Source organism: Phytophthora parasitica, assembly GCF_000247585.1.
Source record: "Phytophthora parasitica INRA-310 unplaced genomic scaffold supercont2.38, whole genome shotgun sequence".
Lineage (NCBI taxonomy): Eukaryota > Oomycota > Peronosporomycetes > Peronosporales > Peronosporaceae > Phytophthora > Phytophthora nicotianae.
In genome coordinates, this window is record NW_008649024.1 from 90108 (window position 1) to 105047 (window position 14940).

General features: G+C 53.6%; 4 protein-coding genes across 5 annotated transcripts; 2 read left to right on the plus strand and 2 right to left on the minus strand.

Annotated features, from left to right (window-relative positions):
• Window positions 1–94: 94 nt before the first annotated feature.
• Window positions 95–2356, plus strand: PPTG_13148 (hypothetical protein; the record flags this gene model as incomplete). The annotated part of the gene is made up of 6 exons (XM_008910567.1): window positions 95–669; window positions 729–873; window positions 935–1117; window positions 1181–1438; window positions 1498–1713; window positions 1794–2356. The coding sequence occupies 6 exons, from the start codon at window positions 95–97 to the stop codon at window positions 2301–2303; spliced, it is 1887 nt and encodes a 628-aa protein (XP_008908815.1). The 3' UTR covers window positions 2304–2356.
• Window positions 2357–2420: 64 nt separating this feature from the next.
• Window positions 2421–3669, plus strand: PPTG_13149. Of its 2 annotated transcripts, XM_008910568.1 has the most exons (3): window positions 2421–2666; window positions 2773–2901; window positions 2974–3669. In XM_008910568.1, the coding sequence occupies exons 1-3, from the start codon at window positions 2511–2513 to the stop codon at window positions 3565–3567; spliced, it is 879 nt and encodes a 292-aa protein (XP_008908816.1). In that variant the 5' UTR covers window positions 2421–2510; the 3' UTR covers window positions 3568–3669. The 2 variants fall into 2 exon arrangements, with proteins under 2 accessions (XP_008908816.1, XP_008908817.1); XM_008910569.1 differs by having other exon boundaries at window positions 2421–2901.
• Window positions 3559–13723, minus strand: PPTG_13150 (hypothetical protein). The gene has a single exon (XM_008910570.1). It carries the CDS (start codon window positions 13603–13605, stop codon window positions 3718–3720), a length of 9888 nt encoding a protein of 3295 aa, XP_008908818.1. The 5' UTR covers window positions 13606–13723; the 3' UTR covers window positions 3559–3717.
• Window positions 13724–14659: 936 nt separating this feature from the next.
• Window positions 14660–14924, minus strand: PPTG_23428 (hypothetical protein). Its single transcript, XM_008910571.1, has one exon. It carries the CDS (start codon window positions 14849–14851, stop codon window positions 14669–14671), a length of 183 nt encoding a protein of 60 aa, XP_008908819.1. The 5' UTR covers window positions 14852–14924; the 3' UTR covers window positions 14660–14668.
• Window positions 14925–14940: the final 16 nt, after the last annotated feature.

Here is a 14940-nt window from a genome sequence, read left to right on the forward strand (position 1 = left end):
TTTTTTATAGCATCATGAAGAAGAGCTGGTTGAAGTCCATTTGCATAACATTGCAGAGCTGGCGGAGTTCCGGGTGAACGGGAAATTAGGACCCATGAGTCAGTTGGAAGTTTCGTGCAAAAACTTCGAGTTGATAAAATTTAACTTTCCGGGAGAAGCTGTATCGGGCGACGCGTACGTGAAAATCAGCCAGATACTCATGAACAAACTCCAGCCGGCAGCTTATGTTTTCGCTCGTCAGCCTGACACTTCTGGATGGGCAGCCTACGACCCACAAGCCGAGTTCACTCGACTGGGGTTTAAAGCACCAAAAAGTGGCACTCAGATTGGTGGATTTCGCATCGCACACGTGAACAATAACTACAAAATGTCTCCCTCCTATCCCAGCGCATTTGTGGTACCTGCGTCGGTATCTGATGGCGAGTTGCGGAAGATTAGTTTCTTCCGTGCTCGTGGACGGGTGCCAGCCGTGACTTATCGGCACAAGAATGATGCGGTGGTAGCGAGGTGTGCACAGCCACTTGTTGGGCTGCGGAGGAAAAGATGCACGTCGGATGAAGCGTACATGGTCGCACTTCGCCGAGAATGTAAAGGGAAACTACTTTTCATCGACTGCAGAAGCCAAACCAGCGCGTATGGCAATATTGCACTGGGCGGAGGGTTTGAAGTGTACGTGCGGTGTAATTTTGAGGTCATTGTGCTTAGTTTACTAACTGATGTGTCTGCAGGTTGGACTATTACAAGGATACCAATATCATGTTCATGGGTATTGAGAATATCCACTCTATGCGAGATTCTATCCGCAAACTTTTCGATCTCATTAAGAACGAAATTCGCGGCAATGAACGACCAAACTGGCTTTCATGTCTAGAGGTGCATATTTTTTTACTCTTTTTATTTCAATTGTGGAGCTAATATTTATGTTGTTGCACAGAGTACGCGATGGCTAGAGCATGTGCGCTCGATCTTAGTGTCATGCTCCGTCTGTGTGACTAAGCTCGTCGAAGGTACCAGCTTAGTGATCCATTGTTCGGATGGTTGGGACCGTACCGCTCAGATCGCGGCACTGGTGAAGCTGTGCGCAGATCCGTTTTACCGTACGATAAAGGGGTTTCAAGTGAGTGCAAGTTGGTCTCTTTCAACTTGAAACGTTGATGTACTTAGTTATCTCTTATGCTAGGTATTGGTTGAGCAAGAGTGGTGTGCCTTTGGACATCAATTCCGTGCACGATCGGGCCACACTGACACTCAAGCTGCTTACTGGGAAGACGACAGCACGTCACCTGTTTTCATTCAATTCGTGGACGCCGTGTGGCAACTAATGCGCCAGTTCCCTTGCTCATTCGAGTTCAGCGAACGCTACCTCATCGCTTTACTTGATGAAGTCTATAGCAAGCGTAGTGGAACGTTCCTCCATGATTGCGAAGAAGCTCGAATGGTGAGTAACTGGTAGGCTATCTCTATCCAAATCTCCACGCCTAAACCTTGTTACTACAGGGGTCCAAGACTGTTATTCGATGCACCAGCGCGTGGACGTTGCTGGAGGCGCATCCTCAAGCTGTTGACTTCCGAAATCCGTTTTTCATGGTTCCTCTTAGTGGCGAAGGATCGAAGGAAAAATCTCCGACTGTGCTGCAGTGCAAGTGGCATACAAGTTCATTGGCAATCTGGTCGTCGTTTTATCTGCGCTCGCTGGAATCGAATGACTCACGGGTATACAAGGTCCCATTCTGTAGCTTGCTGTTGTGCTGGCAGACACGAGTCATCTAACGCTATTTTGTGTTGACTATTAGGACGCGTGGGCCAAGGAGCTGCAAGTCACGCAGCGTGAACTGCAGGATCAGCTGAGTACCGCACACCAGCAGTTGCAGTCTCAAGTGGAGCAGAACTCGGATCTTCAGAGCGAGTTGGAGCAGCTTCGACGAGAGCGCGCACAGTTGACTCGGTTGCTAGAGGGTGAGGTGTACAGTGATACTCTGAATGGCTTGCTGGTGCACGAAGAGGACGAGGACGAAGATGGCGTGTTGTTGAGTGTGACGCCTGTGGGTGAGAGTCGCACCACGCTAGAAACCTCCTGTAGTGATACTGGCTCTACAACGCCAGGAGCCAACGAGGTCAAGGTGTACTCGACCACCGGTGTGGGGTGCTTCCTCGGCGGCTCGATGAGTCAGGACTTTGAGATTTTGCAGTCATATTTCGACCCAACACGACGCGAAACTCGATCTATGGACCCGACGTCGAGCAGTAACGGGTGCAATGACTTGTTCACGAGGAGAATCACGGTGGAGGAAGTGGTGCGGTGAAAGTGTATCGGTTGATTAGGCTTGTAAAAGAAAAAGATTATTTTTTTTCGGTGCTTGACGTGAGTCATTTTTCTGATTATGGCAAGAATATTGTGGTACGCATTTCTATTTTTAGCCAATCAGCAGCGCCCAACACATCGCACTTCGCCATCACATACAACAACAATTGCATCCGCAATTCGGCTTGGGAAAGACGCCAACGGCAGCATGAGCGCGTGGCAAGGCAGTGAGGATGGAGAGGAGAAGGAATGCAAACTGCTGAGCGGCGATTTCGCCGTGCTGTTGCAAGTGCTGCTGGGATTCATTGCCATCTCCGTGCTGGCGTTTAAGCGATGGCGTGAAGTGCCTCGACGTCCGCTGATGGTAAAACTTTTGTCACGGCTGAGGTGGCAAAAAGTGGCAAACTGTGGCTAAAGATTTTTTTTTTTGTTTACTTGATTGACTTTTGGCAAAAAAAAAAAAATTATAGGTGTGGGCTTTCGATGCCTCGAAGCAAATGGTTGGTGCCACGTTTGCGCATGTGGCAAACCTGCTCATTGCCATCGTGCTCTACTCGTATCAAGAGGAACTCGAGTCCGACGAAGAACCAGTTGACCAGGTACTACGCATTGTGAAACGAAATCTTGGAAATGCCCGACTTATTGACAATATTTTGCATTTGTTGTTTCAGTGTGCGCTGTATTTTGTGAATTTCACTTTGGATACAACGTTGGGAGTATTCCTCAACTATGTGTTGCTATCGGCGGTGGTGCTTTTGGCACTTCGTTTCAGTTGGTCTTCACTGAAAACTCCCGGTGACTATGGCACTCCCGTTCGCGTGCGAACATGGATATTGCAAGTGATTTCGTGGATTATTGTCATTTTCACCTGCAAATTTCTCATTGCGGTGCTTATCGTGGCGTTCCAAAAGCCGTTGGGAGCTTTTGCGGTGCTGCTTTTCAAACCTTTGGAGGAATACCCTGACGTGGAACTGGCAATCGTCATGATCGCATGTCCGTGTCTGATGAACGCGTTGCAGTTCTGGGTCCAGGACAATTTCCTCAAAAAGGATGTTCGCGACGAAAGCTTCATCGTGGCACAAGCGGCCCAATCTCCAACTGGCAGCTTGAACGGCGATGGCAAACTGCCCAGCTTAGGCACACCTACAGACGACGAGTGCAGTGAACCTGGCGAAGGAGACCCCAAACTTACAATTGCCACTGGCAACACACAAGAACCAGGCGAAAAGGAAAAGAAACTCGAACTCGACCTCTCATCCATTTAATTCCCCAAAAGTGTATGTACTTAGACCAAAATTTGCCTTTGCAACTTGCAAACGAAGCATCTTTCCATTGATAAAGCCAAAATCGTGACGTTCTATACGCAATTCGTATTGCTTTATTCAATCCACCTACACTCCTACCCATTATTTTCCCTACTTACGTCGCAGCAGCATGAGCGCCATTGCACCCAGACCCACCACCAGCGTCGCCGCACCACCGGCAATAAGACCCGCTTGGTTATTGAGAGAGAAGCCTTGCACGCGCTCCCGTTTGCGTCGAGACTTTTTGCTCTTCTTGCGCACGATTTCTTCGTCGCTGCTCTCGTCACTGCTCTCCGACGAAGAAGACATCTCGTCCACCTTAGTGAGCAGTCGGTTGCGTGGCTTCGGACCGACAGCATTCGAGCCACTGGGAGCCACACTAGGCGTCGCACTGGCCGCTGAACTGGCCATGGACACGACGCTGCCGTTGCCGTCGTGCTGCGGCCGCTTGACCACGTCCACCACAAGGACCAGGCGCTTCCAGCCGGCGCGCTGGGCCATGTGAACAGCCTCTACGAGACTCTCATCGGACGTCAGCAGCGCCAGGTCGCCTTCGTCATCCTCGTACTTGAGTCTTAAGGCCTCGTTGTCGTCCATTCCCATCTTGAATCGGATCTGCTCCAGCAATGGTCCCATTGAGTTGAATCTGCACATGATGCGGTGGAAATGGCCCTGTGCGCCGTCGCTCACCTTGAACACGAACGTGTTGTCGTCCATATTCTTCTGCATCAACACACTCGTCGTGGCTGTATTCGCTCCACTCACCACCGACACACTCTCGCCCAGTTCAGCATATGCACCCAACGAGTTCGAGTATCGACCCGCGCCATTAAGACCCACAGCACTGGCCGTCGGGGTCGATACACTCCCGCCAGCGTTGTACTCATCGCGCTCGAACTCCTCGATCGTTCCAACCGACCGTGCGTCGTCATTCATGCCGCCGTACGCGCCGCCAGCCACCTCTTCTTGGAGATTCATCGCCGTCTGCCAGAACTGGCGCCAGTCGCCGTTCGAAGTGCCGCCGGACGTCGTCTGGAACTGGCCGTAGCTCAGACAAATGACGTCTGCCATGCCGAGGATCTCGCCGTCGTCTGCCAGCACAGGCATGAACAATTGACCGGCGTCATGCAGCGAACGTAAGCCGTCCACGATGCTCATATCCGGTCCCATGAGATCCGGGTCCATCGTCATCACTTCCTCGACTGTAGTCGTCTCGGCGTACAAGCCCTTGGCTACCAGCTTACGCAATAGGTCCTTGGTGGTCACCATACCGCACAACTCCTGCTCATCGCCCAGCACGATCGCAGCCTTCTTGGTGTTCGCCATCAGCTTGGCTGCACGCGCCGCCGTCGTGTGAATATTCACCACAGGGGGCATGATCTCGCCGTCCAGCGCGTCTCCAACAGTAGGTCGCACCATCTTCTCCATCATGGGACCGAGTAGACGCTGCAGGTTCGAACCAGTGCCTAGATCACGTGAGAACTCGGACGCCGCCGCCTCTGTAGACTGTTGCACCTTCTCCAGACACGTGATGGCGTCGTACAGACACTTGGAGATGTCCAGCATGCCCTGCGGTGTGCCGTCCGAGCCAAGTACCGGCAAGTGTTTGAAGCGGCCCTCGAGCATCTTGGTGATCGCCTCGATAGCCTGGTCCTCCATGTACACGCACATAGGCTTGGTCGTCATCACCGAAGCCACGGAACAACTCTCCGGGTCGATCTCTTCAGCCAGCACACGGCGCGTAATGTCCGTGTCTGTCAAGATACCGCGCAGTTCTCCTTCTTCCGTGGTCACCACAACAGCCTCGACGCGTGCTTGACGCATGCGCCTGGCTGCCTCCGCTACAGTGATAAACTCGTTGATACGTGTAACCTCTTGCGGTCGCAACATGGATACAGGCCGCATAGCTCCTTCAGGCTCGGGAATGTGGTCCATCATGGACGAATGGTGGCTCTCCGTGTACTTACCAGGTCGACGGCGGGACACTCGCGAGCCTGTGACACTGGCAAGTTCACTGAAGTCGTCTTCGTCGTGGCCGAGCGCCAGTGATACGTCCCAGAACGCGCGCCAGTCCGAGTCTTCGTCAACAGGCTTGCCGCTTTCAGCCGCTGCGCCGCTCGCGAACGTGCCGTAGCACAGCGACAGGACATCCAGCATGCCCACAATCGTAGCCGTCTCGTCGTTGACAACAGGCAAGTGCAGGAAGTTGTGCTCGTACATGATGTGCAGCGCGTCAACGAGCCTCGTACTGGGCGGCGCCGTCTCCGGATCAGGCGTCATGACTTGACCTACCGTCGTCTCGGCGGCATCCAGACCAGCGCCAGTCACACGTAGCAGCAGATCCTTGGGTGTAAAGACACCCAACACCTTTCTAGTAAGCGCCGAGGTGCCGATATCGTAGCCTCCTCCACTGATCGACGAGCGGTGTCCACCACTAATAGACGAGCTGTTGTCTCCATTGGGGTCCTCCACAATAAGCGCAGCCTTACGCGACGCAGCCATCTGACGCGCCACTTCCATCACTGTATCGTGTTCACTGACAAGTGGAGGCAAAGTCTCATCCTCCAAGATCTGGTCCACTGTAGGCGACAGAAGCTTCTCCACCATAGGAGCCACAAGCTGCTTCAACGCACCTTGTCCAGTACCGATACCCGTCGCCTGCAACTGCTTCTCCAGGCGCTGTCGAAGAGAGCCACTCGACGACTGCTGCACCTTCTCAATGCGCGTGATGGCGTCGTACAGACACTTCTGGATACGCAGCATACCTGCAACCATACCGGTTTCATCCACGACAGGCAGGTGACGGAACTTGCCCTCTAGCATCATAAACATGGCATCCATAGCGCTGTCGCGTTCGTCCACAAACTTGGGATCCGGGGTCATTGCATCCAATACACTCACGTAGAACGGGTCGTTGCCCAGCGCCACAACACGCCGCGTTACGTCTGTATCTGTCAGGATACCGAGCAGTCCGCCATCACGCCCAATCACCAGCGCAGCGTCCGTCTGTGCAGTGCTCATTTCCTTGGCAGCGTCAGCGACTGAGAATGTCTCGGAGATCGTGATCGCCTTGGATGGTCGCAACTTGGACACGGGACGTACATTCCCGGTCGCCAAGTTAGCTTGACGCCCCTTTTGGCTTAATCCACTGCTGCTAGGTGCGAGGTTGTGCGAGAATCCACTGCGGAAACTGTGTTGCGATGACACATCGTCGTCGTCTGTGGCCTCGAACGAAGCGTTCCAGAAAGACTTCCACTCACTCGGCTTGCCCTTCGCGAATGATCCATAACTCAACGACAGCACGTCGATCAGTCCGATAGGTTGTTTGCTAGTCTCCGTCTGCATCACAGCCAAATACAGCGTCTTGTGGTCGTGCATCGTGTGCATAGCGTCGATCACTGACGTCGCTCCATTGATAGTCACGTCCTTCTCCAGCATCACTTCGCACACGGGCGTCGTATGCACAGGCAGACCGCGAGCCAGCACCTTCTCCAGCATTTCTTTAGGCGTGAAGATACCACAGAACTGGCCACGGTTGTTCACTACCAACGCTCCTTTCTTGGTCACAGCCAGTTGCTTCGATACTTCAAACACAGACGTGTACCGCTGCACACGCGGAGGCTCCACGCCTTCTTCTTCGATCACTGTCTTGATATCCGGCGAGAACATCTTGTTGACCATTGAACCAAGCAGTTGAGAGACGCCACCGACACGCGCTCCACCGTTCACACGGCTCTTCATCTCCTTCTCCAGCGTGTGACGCAGAGCAGCAGACGATTGCTCCGACTTCTCCATCTTCCGGATCGCATCGTACAGACACTTAGCAATGTTCAGAATGCCCACAACAGGGCCATTGCGTTCGACAACCGGCAGATGACGGAACTTGCCTTCCAACATGCAAATAAGCGCGTCAATAGCTGGGTCGTCCATCGAAACAAACACCGGATTGCGCGTCATAACGTCGCCCACCAACGTCGAGTCCAGCGGCCGGTTCTCAGACACAACACGACGCGTTAGATCCGTGTCCGTGATGATACCGGCGAGCATTCCTTCCTCCGACACTACCAACACGCAGTCCATCTTGTTGCGTCCCATTATCCTCGACAGCTCCGCGACGGTGGTAGTCTCCACGACCGTCAGCACCTTCGTCGGGCGTAGTTTCGCCACTGTACGGCTCTTCTCCTCACGTTCAGCTCGTGACAATAACGTGGTGCGTTCGCGGTCGCCGGCTTCGGACGGTAAAGACGGCTGGTCTAGCTGCAACGTCGTGTTCCAGAACTCCTGCATCTGCTCGCGGTTCTCGCCGTAGATGGCATCAATGGTGCCGTAGCTGAGATCCAGCACGTCCACCATCCCGACCAGTTCGTTCGAGTCGTCCTTCAACACCGGCAGGTTCAGGATACGCGAGTCGTGCATGATGTGTAGACCATCCAGCACGGACGTAGACGGCGTGGCGATCTCCGGGTCGTTCAGCATCACTTCTTCCACGTACGTGGCCGAGGCCTTGAGTCCCTTGGCAATCACGTTTAGCACCAGTTCGTTCGGTGAGAAAACACCCACCAGCTTGTCAAAGTTGATATCGTCCACAATCAGCGCCGCCTTCTTGGTGGACGCCATGGCCTTGGCCACATCACTAACAAGCGACGACTTTGGTAGACGCGGCGCGGGCGTCGAGCCGTTCTGGGTCTCATTATCAAGAATCGATCCCAGCGTAGGCGTCGACAGCTTCTCCAGCATCGGAGCGAGCAGCTGTTGAAGTGTTGAGGACTTGCCGCTCTTCTCCAGTGACGCTTTGAGTTGATCTGTGGACTGCATCGCGTGTTCCAGACGCTTAGACACATCGTAGATGCACTTGCCAATGTTCAAAACACCGGCGATACTGCCACCGTCCACTACTGGGAGATGTCGGAAATGACCCTCCTGCATCGACAGCAACGCGTCTATAGCGCTGTCATTCGGAGACACGTACTTGATGTCTCTTGTCATCACGTTGCACACAGGCACTTCCTCGGGATTCAAGTTCAGTGCCAGCACGCGACGACAGATGTCCGTGTCTGTGAGAATACCATTCAATCCGCCAGCTTCATCCACCACAAGCAACGCGTCCGTGCGCTTCTGCTTCATCAACAACGAGGCTTCAAACACAGACGCGACCTCATCGATCGTGATCGCAGGCAGTGGACGCAAGCTGGACACTGGACGAACATTCACACCTTTATCCCGGTCCTTCTGTTGCCGAGCCTTGCTAGCGACCGACAGATTGGACGTCGATCTGCCCGACACGATGGAGTTGGTCTCGTCGTCATGATAATCGAACGCAGCGTTAAAGAACTTGCCGATGTCGCGGGATTCACCAAAAGAAGCCAAGCTGATGGACAGGACGTCTGCCACGCCCATAATTTCCCCCGAATCCGGCGCTACCACTGGCAGATTCAAAAACTTTCCGTCGTGCATGATGTGGAACGCGTCCAACACCGACGTCTCTGGCGCTGCAGATTCCGGATTAGGAGTCATGACGTCACTGACCGGCGTAGTGTTGACGTCCAGGTCTTCTGCTACCACACGGAGCAGTACATCCTTCGGCGTGAAGATACCGATGAGATCCGGCGCTTCCGGGTTGGAGGAGACCACAAGAGCGGGGCGTCTGGTCTCCGCCATGTACGTCGTGGCTTCAAATACCGTCATGTTACCATACACGAGCGGCGGCATCACTTCGCCTGGCTTGGACAAGACATCGAGTAGTGACGGGGACAGCATCTTCTCCAGCATGCCACGCAGCATCGCGTTATTGCTACTAGCACCCAGTTCCTGCTGCAGAGACGTCGACATGTTCTCCACGCGCCGAATAGCGTCATGCAGACACTTGGCCACGTTCAGAACTCCCACAATATTGCCGCTATGCGCACTCACTACGGGTAAGTGACGGAACTTGCCGCTCAGCATAATATCCATGGCGTCCACTGCACTGTCCTCCAAGCTTACACAGCTCGGATTCGGAGTCATCACCGATCCGATCGTGACTCTAGCCGGGTCCATACCCTTCGAAATCACACGCCGAGCAGCGTCTGTGTCCGAGAAAATACCAGTCAAAGCTCCTTCCCAGTTGGTCACCAACACAGCAGCCGAGCGGTGGGACTTCATCAGTCGAGCAGCCTCCAGTACAGTCGCTTCCTGGTTCACCGTGATCGCCTTGGCCGGCCGCAAGCGCGCAACAGTACGTGACGGGTCTGCATTGCTCGATTTCTTGGTCTTAGACGACGTAGACATCATGGACGAATGCGAGCGAGCGAACGAGTGGCCTGAAGTGGCCGAACTGTTGGAACCTGACCGTGCGCGACGCTCGAACGTCGGCTGCTTGATAGGCATCATCGGTGTCATCGTGTTCGATTCACCACGTCGGACACTCGGAGAAGGACCATTATAAATCGCAGGAGGACGTCTAGGCATCTGAGGAGCCGTAGGGATCTCCTGAGGCGCAACATACTCGTTCACTGGAGCAGTGGGATGTTCTTCAAATGATTGAGTTGAGGACACTGCAACCGGAGAAGCCAGCGGAGCCGGCGTTGGAGCTGGAGCTGGAGCTGGAATTGGAGCTGCTTGAACCTCTGGAGCAGGTCGTTTCTCACCAGGCAGAGCAGCAGGAGACGAGTTCGGAGCAGCTGTAGCAGCATCGCGCGAGGGGAGGATACCACTGCGATCCATGTTCGATGGAGGTGCAGGCGTAGCAGGCTGAGGCTCCGGTTCCTCGGGTGGAGGTGTCTCCTTCTTAGGTGACGGCGGCGGTGTTGGCTCTGCCGGTGGCTCCGGCTTAGGAGAAGGCGGAGGCGTTGGAGCCTTCACAGCAGCAGGGAACTTGGCACGCTTCTTCTTCAACACGTCAATGTCCTTCTGTAGCTGCGCACACTTGTCAAACTGCTTCTTCTTCATCAAGTTGTCCAGTTCCTCGTTGAGCTTCTCGATTTCGGCATCCAGTTCCTCAGGCGTCTGCTTCTTCTTACGCGCCGACACTAGAGCGTCCAGACTCACCTGAAGATCGCTACACTTGCCGAAATCCCGAGCTGCCATGGCCTCAGCAATCGTCGCTTCCATCGCATGGATACGTTCGTCCAGCTCTTCAGGTTCCAGCTCATTCAGGTCTTCCTTGACGTGTTTACGCGCTTCCTGGAGCACTTCCAGCTGCTTCTGGAGCTCCGCACACAGTCCAAACTGCTTCGATAGCGCTGCAGCCTCCATATCCTCGTTCAATTTCTTGATCTCCGCATCAATCTCCTTCGCAGTGCGAACCTTCTTCCTGGCTTCTACGATCTTCTCCAGTTCGAGCTGCAAATTGGCGCACAACTCGAACTGCTTGCTCACTGCCGCGTCTTCAATAGCCTTCTCCATCTCTGCGATCTTAGCGTCCAATTCCTTGGGCCCCATGTCTCCAAACGGATGCAGCAAGTCACGTTTGCGTACCAAATACCCACGTGCGATCTTCTGTACAGCCACAGCCTTCTCGTTCTGCATACGGTACTCGTCTCGCATCCGACGGTACTTGCTCACAGCCACACGCATACGTAGGATATACATGACACGGTACGCGCTACGACGCAAGCGCTGCAGTCGTCTCTTGGCCACAAACTGCCGCGCTTTAGTTTGTATCTTCACTGCCGCTTCAGCTCTCGCCATGTTGCGTACCCACTTCTGGATCGCACGTGCGGCCGACTTGCATCGCAACATCTCGAGTTTCCGCAGTTTAAACGCCATTGCTCGCTTCAAAAACACCTTGGTTTTACCCAATTGCCACTCCTCCTTACCAGCTCCAAGCATCGACGAGATCTCTTCGACTAGTTCCTTGATATTCTCAGCATCGGGAGCTAGCGATTGGTAGTCGTAGAAGAACACGTCGTGGTCTTCACGCAGAGCGAAGCCGCGCTGACGGATCTGGATGGCCTCCATCATACCAGAGTACTTGAGTTGACGTGCACAGTCTGCGTCATTGAGCTCGCTTGGGCGCTTGAACTCGTTCGGCTTGATACACCGCACATAGCGAGGGTTGGCCAGCGAGATCTTGTTCATCAGTTCGTGCAGTTGATGCCGGAACTGCGCACTAACCGATACCTCTCGGATGTTACGGGATTTATTGCCCTGCATGCCCTTCTTCATCTCATTAGGACGTCGAGAGATCGAGTGCTGCTGCTGCGGCTTGTTGCCTGGGATGGCCTCGATGGACTGCATGTTCAGGTCGAAGATGCCGCGCAGCCAGTCGCTCTTGGACTGTCGAATAAGCTCCTTCATGTCGTCGTTCAACGTCTCGTTGTTCTTGTCGTTGAAGCCGCTCGCGTCGTAGATGACTTCGCCGGCGTAGTGCTTGATACCGAAGTGCAGGTCCGCGTCCATCTTCGGGTGCACGTAGAACTTGTTCTTGCCGCTCGAATGGCCGCTAGATGTGCGTCCGAACGAGTTGTGCAGGTTCGACACGAACTTCTTGTTGGCTTCTTCGCCCTTCAGTCTCCAATTATCGTCCAATGAAATAAAGATACCGGGTTTGCCGTTCACCTTGCTCTCAATGAGATCCAGACACTCCTGGTTGTCCTCAAAGTCAATATGTTTCCAGTCGATCCCTTCTTTAGCGTAGTCGTTCTGCTCCACCTCCAACATGTGCTGGTTAAAGTGACGTTGCAGCTTCTCGTTAGCGTAGTTGATACACAGCTGCTCGAACGTGTTCCACTCGAACTTCTCGAAGCCGTAGATATCCAGCACTCCGATGAAGCCCCACTTGTCCTGATGGCGTGAGATCGTGCGGTTCAGCTCCGACACGAGCCACAAGAACAGCGACGAGTAGATGCCCTTGGCCAGAGCGTCACGTTTGTCGCGTACCTGCTCCGAGTTCTGCTGCTGTACGATCACCTTGCCTCCAACGTACAGCTGGCGAGTTAGCAGCGCCTTGGACAGCGCGTCTTCGCTCACTTTAAGCAAATTTGCCACTAGTTTCATCCCATTGGCTGAAATGTCCCCTACAGTCACACAAGTGTCATTTTCCATTGCAAATTGCAAGTTGCCAAGGTGCAACACGGCTGCAAGGAGCTCAAAGACCATTTCCTGTCGGTCTTCGGTGATGCCGATGGTTTCCAAGCAGCGCTTGGTCGTGGCAAACTCCTTGGCGTCGTCGCAAGAGTGAATGTTGAAACATTCACTCTTGCGCAGATATTCGTAGTCATGGGGCGTTTGCAGCTGCAGCCTTTCCCTGAGCGCGTTGTCCGCGCCGGCGAGTAATTGGTAGAAGATGTGGTAGTTCCGCTCGCCAAGACTTTGGGACACAATGCGTGTCTTTTCCAGCAGAAAATTGAGAATTTGAGCTCCCACAATCTTGCCGTGGTGGTTAAATTGGATCTCGATAAACTTGCCAAAGCGACTGGAATTGTCGTTGCGCAACGTTTTGGCATTGCCAAAGGACTCGAGCAGTGGGTTACTCTCCAACACGCGCTCCTCGAGCTTGCCCAGAGCGCCGGACATGCCTTCCAGAGGCGCAGGAGGCGGTCCTTCGCCCTCTGGACCCTTGCGGTAGCTTGTGGCTCGAGCCAGGTATTGCATGATGATCTTCGTGGTCTCTGTCTTGCCCGAGCCGCTCTCTCCACTGATAATGATGCTCTGATTGGCTGGATCTAGTGCACCGCCCTGGATGAGCTGCGTGTAGGCGTGGTCGGCCAATGCGAAGACGTGCGGAGGTAGTGCCCCCATAGCCTTCCCATAGTATTCGGTCATGTGGCGCTCACTATAGACGTCCAACTGCTTGTACGGGTTGATGGCAATGACGATGGGCCCCACGTACGTGTAGATGAGCTCGTGCTCGTAGCGTTTGCGCAGGTTCTCGAGCAGCGACTGCTCTGACAAGTCCGGCATGTGCAGAATGTCCTCGAACGTGTTGCCATTGGGCGACGAGTCCGAGTCCTGCATCTTCTTCTTCATCTTGGCGCGCAGAAGCCGCTCCTTGCGGGTGCCCCCGCCGCGTCGCTCCATGGCTTCGAGTTAGTGATGAGCGCCCACTGCGCTATCAGTTTGCCGATCTGCGTGTGGGGGCCACTCGACCCGACCGCACGCCGAGAGGATGGCTAATAAAACCTCGGAAAGGGACGACAAACAAAAACCTGAGTTTAGTGTCATAGTTGTGTTTTCGGATAAGAACATGGAGTGATTGTAAAATGAGTTGATGACCGCGGCGCTGAGCTATTCTTAAAGGAAAAGAGGAATAGATTCCTGAATCTGCATGTGTGACTGCGGAGACTGAGCAGACGATGTTGTGGAGCTGTAAGGTTGTAGCTCGTCGTATTAGTAGCGGTGTGTTTTGTCTGACGTACTCTATCTATCTGAGTTGGCACTATTGGGAGAAGTCACTAAAGACGTGAACAACGAACGGCAACTTTCGAGGTTATTTGCAAACGAACGTGTTTATCGATTTTATAATTTTGTCCTACAATAACGATTGTTTTTAGTGATAATCCCCTGAAAAGTGATAATACCCCGTATAAGAATTTGCTGTCGAGCGGCATTTGAAACAGTTCGTTAAGCCAAGAGTTTCGCCAACAATGTGCAGCTCTTGTAGCTTCAGTAGTAGCTGTCACGGCTAATAACCTTCCATCAGGCTGCTCACCCTGATTCACGAATCAGCTGCCCACCACTCGCCCTGTCATGCTACCAATGCTACAAACTCATTCAACAATTACGCATGCCTGTTCCCGTATTTTGTCACTGTCAGCAAGAAATGCTCAAAGCCGCTCGACCAAGAATACCCTATCCGTTCAGAACACTTCACAACATGAAACACGCACACACAAGGAACCGCACAGCAGCTATACGAGCTTCGTTTGCTGGTATAGCTGCTGTGCGACCGCCTAATACAAACTAGCGCACGATCGACGCCCGCGATCGTCGTTCGCACAACATGCATGTACTCAAAGAACCAAACCCCTGAACAGGAATACATGCCTTCCCTGAGGACGGTCCGACTGCAGAAAAACACGCAGTCACCACCACCAAGCATCTTTGGGCAGCATGACATGACATGACATGCAAATTGTATCCATCATGTCGAGACCATCAGCGCCCTCGTCGGCATCTTGTCTCTACCGCCGACCTTGTGTCCTTCAACTTGCCTCCCAGATGGCTCCGACCAGCGTTGCACCAGCACCACACGATAACCGCGCGGCTCCGACCGCAGAATCCCACCGAAGCAAGCTGATCCCGACGGGAAGGCATTGATGATCATTCTCAAGCTCTCAATGAGACTTTCAACTGTTTCCAGCTGATGGCACCGACGAATGTGTTCCCATTCTTAGTTGATATCCGCAAATTGAA